The following is a 10,149-nucleotide window of genomic DNA, read 5'->3' on the forward strand; positions in this document are numbered from 1 at the left end:
CGAGCACATCTGGGAGTGATTTGGCACATTCCTCTGGGCTGAGCACACGCCGGCGCCGCGGCCTCAGTGTGCGGGGATGGGGCCGTGCCGGGTTGGGGGTGCCCCGGCCTGGCTGCTCCCAATCCAGGGGGTCCCACCCAGCCCTGCTGAGCACACGGGGGAAACTGAGGCACGGGATGGTGTTCAGTGTCCCAGTGGGCACCACCCTCCTGTGTGGGGGCTGCAGGGCCTGACAGGCACCCAGGGGTCCTGGGCAGTGTGGGGGTAGCGGGACCCCCCCGGGGTGTGTGCTGAGGCTGCCCACACTGTTCATAGGTGTCTCCCCAGGGGAGCTCCTGCCCCTTTGTCCCCTCGTGTCACAGGGTCCTGGTTGTGCCGGTGGGTGCAGGTCTCTTGGTGTCCCTTCTGGCCTCCCAGAGGGGTGGCTGGTAGCCTGTGTCTGTGTCCGTATGTATGTCTGTGTCCATGTCCACGTCCGTGTCCCTACCCCCATCCTGGCATAACCATCTCTCCTGGGGACAGACAGACCACCAGGTACTCCCTCCCTGGGTACAGACCCTCTACACACCCAGGAGTACCACGGGTGCTCTCCAACCCTTCCCCTCTGAGCCTGAGGAGGGGCCAGCTCAGGGACATTCCATTCCTACTCCCCCCATCCCTCTCACCCCTCTTCCTCACACCCCAGGGAGCACCCATCCTCCCGTGTATTCCCTCATGTTGGAGCTGCGATCCTTCACCCTGAGGGGTGACCACGATGTCCAGAGGCAGGGGAGGGGTCAGTGGGATGGGGGGCGGGGTGGTGTTGTCAGACCACTTCCTCCTGTATTTGGGGGGGGAAGAGGGGCGCCCAGCTTGGGGTGCGCGGCCCCTTTAAGAGCCCCCCCCCCAGCGCGGCGCGCGCACCCACTTTCTCCCCTTCCGCTTTCTGGAGACTTCAAAGAGTTACAAAGCGGCGCCAGGCCCCGCCCACGCCCCGCCCCCGCGGCGTCCCATTGGCTGGCGGGGCGGGCCGGGGGCGGGTCCGGCGGGAAAGGGGCGTGTCCCCCCGCCGCTCCCCCCCCCCCCCCCGCCGCCGCCGCCGCCGCCGCCGCCGCCGCCCCGCCCGGCCCAGCCCCGGGTAAAGTTTCCCCGCGAGCACATGACTCGCAATGGCCGCGGCCGCCGCTCGGTGAACCCCCCCGGGAGCCCCCACCCCACCCCTCCCTCACCCCTCTAAGCCGGAGCGAACCCCCCCTCCAGCCACCCCCCCCCCGCCCCGCCGCTTCCCGGTGCCGTCGCCGCCATGCAGCCACCGCCGGGAGCTCGCCGGGTTTAAGGATTTCGGTGTTGGACCCTCCCGTGAGCAGGTAATGAGGGGCCCCGGAGCCACCCGTGGGGCGGTGGGGAGGGAGGGTCTTGGTGCGACTCCGGTACCGCCTCTGGGGATCCCCCTCCGGTAACGGGGGATCCGGGGGATCCCGGGGTTCCCGCGGGGGGGGGGGCAGGGACCCCGCTGGGCTGAGGCTGCCGGGAGCACCGGAGCCGCAGCCAGTTCTGGATTGTGGCTTTGCCCCTCCGCTCCTACCCCGGGCTCGGGGGCGCCGGAGTCCCCCCTCCCGGTACCGACCGCCGGGGCGCTCCCGAGCGGCCTCGCTGCGCCCCCACCCCGGCGAGGGCTCCGGTGCCCCGCACCGCACCGGGGACCGGGGGGCGGCCGCGGAGCGCGGTGCCGGGGGTGCTCCCCTGGGATTACCGGGCCCCCCCTGGGGCGCGCGGCCACATTCCCCCCCACCTTCCCCCGGCGGGGGGGGGGCCGGGGCCGCTTCCCCTTTTTGGGGTGCGGCGGGGCCGGGGCCCGGCGGGGGAGCGGGGCCGGGGGCGCGGGGGGCGGCGGGGGCCGGGGGGCGGGAGCGGCGTCTGCGCCGTTTCCTGGCCGGCGGGCGGAGGAAGCCATCGCTCTGCGCGGCTGACAGGGCGGCGGCGGGCGGGGGGGTCGGGGGGGCCCGGGGGAGCCGGGCGGGGGGCGACGGGGCCCGGTGGGGGGACACCGCCCGCCGCCGCCTCCCCCACCGCGGCAGCTGCCCCGGGGCCGTCCCGGGGGCGGCGGAGCCCTCGCGGGGTGTGGGAGAGTGGGGGGTGCTGCCCTCGGGGAGCTCAGCGAGGGGGACCCCCCCCCGGGCACGGGCAGCAGCGCCCCGGGCCGCGGAGGGGCGGGGGCAGAGCCAAATCTGTGCGCCTGCCCCCCAAATCTGTGCCTCTGACCTTTGACCCCGTTGGTGGCAGGGCCGCCCCGCAGCGCGGCGGGTGCTGGGGCGATACGGGGGTTCCCCACGCCGGTCCCCCCGCCCCGGGATGCCGGGCAGGCACTGGCTGGAGGCTCCGGGTGCGGAACCCGCCGCCGGCCCCGCGCCGGGATTAGCGGGTGACGGCTCGGTGGCTTAGCGGCCCCGCGGCCACCGCTCCCGGGCCATATGTCACCCGTGGGCCCCCACCCTGCCCTTGGGGGTGACCTTGCTGCGGCGCGGGATGCGCCTGCTCCCGTGGGTGCCCGCGCCGGGGATGCCCGCGAGTGCCCCGGTGGGTGTCCGGCCCCTTCGCCCACCGCTCGCAGCCCCCCCAGGTGACACGGTGACACGGCCACCGCCGGCGGGGCGGCAGGAGCAGGGCAGTGCCCTGTGCCCCATCCAGCAGTGCCCGGTGCCTGTGGCTGCCCCATCCCACAGGGATGCCCAGCTGTCCTCACACACCTGCTGTGTCCCTGCGCTCTGTCCCCGTGGCCACAGAGCCTGGGGACGGCCCGTGCCACCGCCACCGCCTGCCCTGCGGCGCTGGGATTCACCATCCCGCCGCTCTGCATCTATTTATATCCAGGAGGTTCTGGCGTGACAACGTGCCACACTCAGCTGCGCCGGCCATGCGTGCCCTGAACCACCGTGCCCTGAGCCACCATCCTGGTGATGCCCAGTGCCGATGCCAGCGCTGCCACCGAGGGGATGGCTGGGCTCTGGGGTCCCCCAGCCCTCTTTGGGGTGCTGCTGCAACACGTCAGGGCTGTCAGAGCTGGGTGTCCCCTGCGGTGCATGCCTGGAGAGCCGAGGTGCCCCATGCCACGGGGCACCCTGTGCCACAGGGCCCCCTGGCAGTGCCAGCCCCGGGGGGGCCGCGGCGGACGCGGGGGGTGCGATCATATCTGCGGTGACACATGTGCTGATTACGGAAAATGGGTTAATCTCCCTGCGGCTGGAGGCGGCTTAGCGGGGGGTGGCTCGTGGCAGGGCCCGGCGAGGGGCCGCGTGCGCCCGCCGTGGCCTCCGCTGTCCCCGCTGAGCCCCGGCTGCCAGGCTGTGACAGGGGACATGGCGAGGGGACGTGGTGGTGGCACACGGCTGCCCGCCCGCCCACAGCCGGCCCGGGCGCGACGCGGTGGGTCGTGGTGGCTGCGGAACAGGGAGGTTTGGCCCCCCCAGGTACTCCAGGTCCCGGCTCCCGGGAGCCTGCCCAGGCCAGGGGCACGGTGCCACCAAATCCCGGTGTCCGGGGGTGTCGCGCGGCCGCCTGCCCGCCGGGTCCCCCGCGCTGTGTCCCAAGCGGCCCCGTGCCAGCTGCACTTGTCTGCCGGCTGTCGCCGAGCCAGCGAGGGCTGTCTGGGGCCGCGCTGTTCCCGGCACGCCATTCCCAGGGCGCCGGCTGCCGCCGCAGCCTCGGCTAAAAACAACCGGGGCTGCCGCGGGCGGCTGCCAGGACACCATCTCCCTGCTTCCCGAGAGCCCGCAGGGAACCGGGATGGGACATCCTGGGACCCCCTGGGATAGGGCACCGCGGGACCCCTGGGCCTGCAGATCCCTGCGCTCATCCTGAGGGTTGGGATGCAGGGTGGGGATTGGGCTGGGCCTGGGGGTGTCCCCTCATGGGCAGGCAGTGGTGGGTGTGAGTGAGGGTCCCCAGGGTACTGCAGGGCCACCCAACAGTGTGAGGGGCTGGTGGGTGGCACTGACCTGGACACCGCTGGACCTTTGGGACTGGCCTGCAGCTCCTGCAGCACCCATGGCACAGCCAGGCCCGAGCAGTGCCGGTGGTGGCCTGGCACAGCCATGGCCATCCTGGGGGCCGTGGCGGGGGCCGGGGCACCTGTTCCCACAGAAGAATGGCGCGTCTGGCGGTGGGTGCGGGAGGTGTAACCGGAGCGGCGCGTTCCTGGCGTAACCGGAGTCGACCCGGCCGCGACAGGTGGAATTTCAGCGTGTGGCTCCCGGCAGCAGCGGGATGTGGGGTGCCGGCGCGAGGACCCATGGCATGGGGCCTGCAGACACACCTTGGGGTGCCTGTGTGCCCCCACGGGGTGGGAGGCCAGCATGGACATCACCCCTGCCGGCATGGACACTGTCCCTGTGGGCCAGCGTGGGGTCCCTGGTCCCGTGTCCATGCTCGGGGAGTGGCAGTGGCCCATCGTGGGTGGTGACTGGCCTGCAGGGTGTCACCGGTGCTACCCAGGGGCCTGTGGTGGGGCTGAGTGAGCCCCTGGATGTGCCGCTGCCCCTGGGGAGCAGCGGGATGCAGGTCCTGGGGTCTCCACTGGCCCCAGCACTCCCAGATTCCCGGTCCCAGCAGCCCTGACTCTGGCACACGCTGCCTGGCCGAGTGTGTGCCGCTGGCTCTGGCCGTGCCGCAGGCTGGGCATGATTCACGCCTGCCCGGGGACGTGAGAAACGTGACGGTGACTCACGGTTGAGAGCTTTGGGGATACGGGGAGGGGGTCTCACTCAGCGGCCCTGCCAGGGGGGCACCTCACCCCACGTGCACGGTGCTGACTGGCCCGGGGGGGCCGGGGGGGCTGGTGGTGGCTGGGGGGGCAGCGGGGCCAGCCAGGCCCTTGGCCTCGCGTGCGAGGCCACCCCGGGCTGGCTCTGCCAGCAGCGAGGAAACCGCAGGCTGCGACCGCAGTGGCTCCGCGGGCGCTTCCTGCCCTGCCCCGGGGCTGCCACCCCGTGCCCCCCCAGCCCAGCACGGCACTCTCACCTCTGCCCACACGCCCTGGGGGCAGCTGGCACTGGGAGGTCCCTGTCGCCTGTCCCGGTGAGGACGGGGGACGTGGGCAGCAGCCCCTGCCAGATTTGGGGAGTGCAGGATGCTGGGGTGGTGGAACTGTGGTGACACCAAGGGTAAGGGACTGGGGAATGAAGTGGCAGGTCAGCAGGGTGACAGGCTCTGGGGTGACAGGGGAGCAGAGTGACAGGCTCTGGGGTGACAGGGGGTTGTAGCAACTGGGCCAGGGCTGAACTGAAACCTGTCTGCCTGGGAATCGAGAGTGGCAAGGGGAAGCTGCGGTTGGGAGCGTGGTGCCCGCCGGCGTGACAGGAAGGGCTGGGTTGCTGCCCACTGCCCTGCCAGGCACCCCCGAGCACCCCCCAGCCCCACTTGCCCCCCTCTGCCGGGGGGGCCAGGGCGGTGCCCCCGCTCACCGGCGTGTCACATCCGCTGCCATCGCCGTGTGCCCCGGCAGGAAGCCTGGCTGGGTTTGCGGGTGTGACGTGGGCACCGGGGCTGGGGGTGCTGCCTGCACCGGGGGCTGGGGGAGCCCCTGGGTGGGACAGGGTGCAGCTGGCTGGGGTGGTCGTGAGGAGGGGGTGTCGTGGTACCATCCTGGTCCCTCTGCAGTTGGCATTGGCTGTGCCAGAGGCGGGGAGCACAGTGGGGCTGTGGGCACTGAACCCAGCCTGGAGGGTCCCCGGGAGTCACTGTGAGGGGCTGCCTTTTTGGAAGGGGTCACTTTAGGGGCTGTGCCAGGGCTTCATGGCCTGTCTGGGTGTGCACGGTGGGCTTCTTGCCCTCTTTGGGGTCATGGGGGGATGCTGGCTCCCCCAGCCATGTCCCCTGGCCATGTCCTCCCCAGGCTGTGCCCCCCCCAGCTGCGTTGCTGCCAACCCTGGGAATGACTCCGGTCTGCGTGTCCATCCGTCCGTCCGTCCACTCCCGGGGGCCACCCCCGGCCTGGGCGGGAGGTTCCTCGTGGCTGGATTTGGCCCGGGCCCCGCGGCAGCGTTTTCCACGGGGCTGAAACGAGACGCTGGATTCCAGGAAGCTCCGGGCCCCGTCCAGCTCCTGCAGGGACTGGAGGAAAAGGCGTCGGGGCGGGTGAGCGTGGGCCCCGCCGAGGGGCTGTGCAGCCCCTGCTCCCCGGCTCTGGGGGGCTCTGGGAGCACAGCTTGGCCAGGACACCCAGGACCCGCATTTGGAGCACCCAGGACCCGCATTTGCGGCGCCCGAGACCCTCCAGCTGGGGAGCAGCCGTGTGCCGGGGGCAGTGCCGGCGCGTGGTCCCGTGGGAGCTCCCATGGGTGCTCCCATGGGTGACAGCTCCTCCTGCCCACCAGGACCCACGGGAGCAGGACCGGCCCAGATTCCTGGACTCTCCTGGCCACTGCTGGTCCCGTGGAGCGTTGGGAAGGGGCAGGGGGGCCTCTGGCTGGGTTGGGGTGCACAGTGGCCAGCCTGGTGGCGTTGGCCTCGCTTGGTCCCAGGCCGGCAGCGTGCGGGGGGGCCGGAGTGGGTTGAGTAATTGGGCCCCGGCACGGCTGGCGCAGTGCCCAGCGAGCACTTGGCACCGGCAAACATAAACAGTTCTTCCCGCGCCTCCCTCCCTGGGCTCCCCTCGGCCAGCATGACTTGGGAGCCATGGCCTGGCTGGGGGGGCCACAGGCAGCCCCCCATACCACAGGCCGGGATCCCTGCACTGCCCTGGGGGGACCCCACGTGAGGGCTGTCCCTGGGCAGATGCTGACCTGGCATCCGGCACCGTGCCTGGTGATGCCCATGGGAATCCCGCGTGCACTGGGACAACCTGGGCTGGGGAGGATGTGACCCCCACCCAGCCACTGCTGGATGCCCTCCCCGGGGATGGCTGGACCATGGGTCTCCTTGTGGGTGCTCCCCAGGGGTGGAGGGCAGTGCTGGGACGATGGGTGCTGGTGTGAGCTGGGAGAACGGGGGTCCTGCCTCCAGTGGGTGCACCCAGCTGGGTGCTGGGGGGGCGGGCAGGGCCATGCCCATCCCGGCCCCTCCCCAGCGCCTCGCCGGGCGGCCCAGCCTTGTTCCTCTGGATCCTTTTCCGCCTCCGCGGGGCCGGGAGCCAGCGCTCTCGGCAAATAAACAGCCCCCGCCGGGCCCCGCGCCAGCGCTTAAATAAACAGCCAGCCCGGGATTGTGAAAGCCCCGCGCCCCCCTCCCCACTGCCCCCCGACCGGCCTGGGCCGAGGGGTCCGTGCCCACTGGCCTGGCGTGGGAGCTGCCAGCACACGGCACGTCCTGGCACATGGCACAGGGCGGGGGCTGCTCCGCGACGGGCAGAGCCCAACCCTGCGAGGGGCGGCCGGGCTGAGCCCCCCGGTGCTGTCCTGGGGGGCTGAGCCCTCTCCTGCCCGAGACTGGGTGGCTGAGCCCCCTCGCGCTCGGTGCAGGCGTGGGGGGAGCGGAGCCCGGGCGGGTGTGTGGCCGTGACGGCAGAGCCGGGCTGGAGCAGAGCCGCTGTCCTCAGGGGACCCCGCTGTGCCCGTGTCCCCCCCCGCCCCCAGCTGCCTCGCAGCCCCCCAGGCTGGGGCACGGGGTGCTGCCCCCCGGGACCCACCCTGTGCCCCGGCTCCTATGCCAGCCCCGGGGGAGCAGGTTTGGGGCCGCGGTGTGGCCGCTGGCCGGAGGGGGTGCCCTGTGGGGCCACAGTGTCCCCAGGCCGTCCCCACACCGTCCCCTCGTCCCCCCCTCGCCGCTAAGCCGGGATTAGCGAGCTGCGCCTGCCGGTGCCGCCGTCCCGGTGTCGTTAATCGGAGGGATCGGCGTTAATCCCGCGGGGAGCCCTGGCCCCGGCCGGCTGCGCCCTCCTGGGGCCGGGAGGGGATGTGGACCCGGGGGGGCCGGAGGAACTGAGGCACGGATGGTGGGTGCCCCCGCGGGGTGGGGCTCGGGGGTCCCAGCCCCTCTGCTAACCCCCCTCTCTGTTCTCCCTGCAGCACCGCAGGACCAGCATCACCAGCGAGGCCAGCCCGGCAGCGGGGCACCCGCGGGCCCCATGCTCTGCTCGCCCCCCGCCTGAGAGCCCCCCCGCGCTGGAGACCCCCGCCATGGCCAGCAACAGCAGCTCCTGCCCCACGCCGGGCGGGGGGCACCTCAATGGCTACCCCGTGCCCCCCTACGCCTTCTTCTTCCCGCACATGCTGGGGGGGCTCTCGCCCCCCAGCACCTTGGCTGGCATCCAGCACCAGCTCCCTGTCAGTGGATACAGCACCCCGTCACCTGCCAGTGAGTATTGCGGCCCCGGGGGAAGTTGGTGTGGCCCCCAGGGCTGGGGGGGGCGTGTGGGGACCCCTCTGTGCCAGGGTCTGTCCCCAGTGTGGGCCACAGGTACCTATCCCAGGCTGTTGCTCCAGCAGTGGTCCGTGACCTGTCCTGGGGTGGTGGCACTGGTGAGGGGGGGTCTCCCTGCCCTCAGCCACACCCCTGGGGATCTGTGTTTGGGGTGCACCAGCTCTGTGACACAAACTCTGGGTGCTTCTCCCCATGTGCTGCTGAGGAAGCCGAGACAGGGGGCAGGCAGTGGCCCTGCCGGGGTGTGTGCCATTAATTGTGGTGGCATGGCCACCTTCATTAGTGGCTGTGTTATACCCCAGTTATTAACGGCCCCGCAGGCCCTGGTCAGGGTGTCCCCAGCCCCACCGAGGCCATGCTGGGTGCCGGGGGGCTCAGTGGGTGCCGTGTCCCCGCGGTGGCTCTTTGTTCGCCGGGGGCCGCCATGGGGGAGGCGATGAAGGCGATGAAGGCGATGAAGGCGATCATCATCGCGGCTGCTCCCGATTCCATTTCCCCGTGACAGGGTCGTCCATCACGGCCCTGGTAATCACCGCCCGCTGCGCCGGCAGCTGGGAGCCGCTGGAGGTGGGCTCCCACCCGGGGTCCCCCTGAACCAGCACCCCTCAGTGTGCCTCAGTTTCCTCGGCCGCTCCCTTGGGTGCCGTGGGGTGGCTGCTGGACCCTTCCCACCGCAGCCCCACAGTGAGTGGGTGCCCGTGCCTGTTCCCGAACCATGTGGCATTGAGTGCCCCGCGGCGCCCGCTGTCGGGGAGAACCCTGTGGGTCGGGGTGTGGCGGGGCCCCCCCGGCCCGTCCTTGGCCCCGGGGGCCGGTGCAGGTCCGGGCAGGGCCAGCCCTGGGTGCTGTCCCCCGCCGGAGCCGCCCCGGCGGCGGTGGGACCCAGTGGGACCAGTTCAGCGACTGGGTGTCGACGGGTGGGGCCACTCCCCCGCGCTGGCTCTGGGGCCATTCCCAGCGTGTGGGAACAGGCTGGGGGGGCCGCCTGTGTCCCCCCCTTCTCTGACACTGGGGACAAGGCCGCGGGCAGGGCTGGAGGGTGCCCTGGGGCTGATGGGCGAACCATGCCTCAGTTTCCCTTTGTCCTCCACTGGGTGCCTGGTGTCCCGAGGGGGTGTAGGGGGTGGGGGCACTGTGTCTGTCCCCCTGTAGCACCCACACAGCCTGGCCAATGACATGTTTGTGTAGGTCCTGCAGTATTGGGGTGTCCCACAGTGCCGCTGCTCTCGCTCCTGGTGCTGCAGCTGGCAGGGAAGTGCTGGTGTCTGTGTCCCGCCTGGGAGGGCTGCGGGGGGGCCCGGTGCCTCCACCCCCTCCTCACACATGTCCGGCCCCACCACCGGCCCACCCTCGCCAGATGTGCTGCAGCTGCGCGGCCCCAGGGCCCATCTGACTGGGCCGTGCTGGGGGCACAGATCCCCCCAAGGTTCAACTGAGTACCTCAGAGTGTACCCAGAGACAGGGATCTGGTGTGCTGGGAGCTGCACGTGGGCACGTGTGTGCTCACCTGACGGGTGTGCATGCGTGTGCCCGCTGTGGGGGGGGTGTGTGTGCGTGGAGCTGCGTCTGTGGCACCGTGTGCTGCCAGCAGTGCTGGTGTGTGTGTGTGCACAGGCTGGGGCTGTGTGGGGTGTGCACGCCTGTGTCACGTGTGTGTGTGTGTGTGTGAGTGCCTGCTGTGCCTGTGTGTGCACAGCTGGAGCTGTGTGGGGTGTGCACGCCTGTGTCATGTGTGTGTGTGAGTGCCTGCTGTGGCTGTGTGTGCACAGCTGGGTCTGTGTGGGGTGTGCACGCCTGTGTCACATGTGTGTGTGT

The 10,149-nt window shown here is 71.7% G+C and overlaps 1 protein-coding gene across 1 annotated transcript in view; it reads left to right on the plus strand.

Moving 5' to 3' along the window:
• The first annotated feature begins 1,264 nt into the window (after positions 1-1,264).
• RARA (retinoic acid receptor alpha) overlaps positions 1,265-10,149 on the plus strand; it is a 22,167-nt gene continuing 13,282 nt past the window's right edge. Inside the window, exons 1-2 of the mRNA XM_017834180.1 lie at positions 1,265-1,346; positions 7,980-8,268. Of these exons, the coding sequence (XP_017689669.1) occupies positions 8,091-8,268 (178 nt within the window). The 5' untranslated portion in view covers positions 1,265-1,346; positions 7,980-8,090. The remainder of the gene's footprint in view (positions 1,347-7,979; positions 8,269-10,149) is intronic.

This window comes from Lepidothrix coronata, unplaced genomic scaffold (assembly GCF_001604755.1).
Source record: "Lepidothrix coronata isolate B3197 unplaced genomic scaffold, Lepidothrix_coronata-1.0 Scaffold229, whole genome shotgun sequence".
NCBI classification, from domain to species: Eukaryota; Metazoa; Chordata; class Aves; order Passeriformes; family Pipridae; genus Lepidothrix; species Lepidothrix coronata.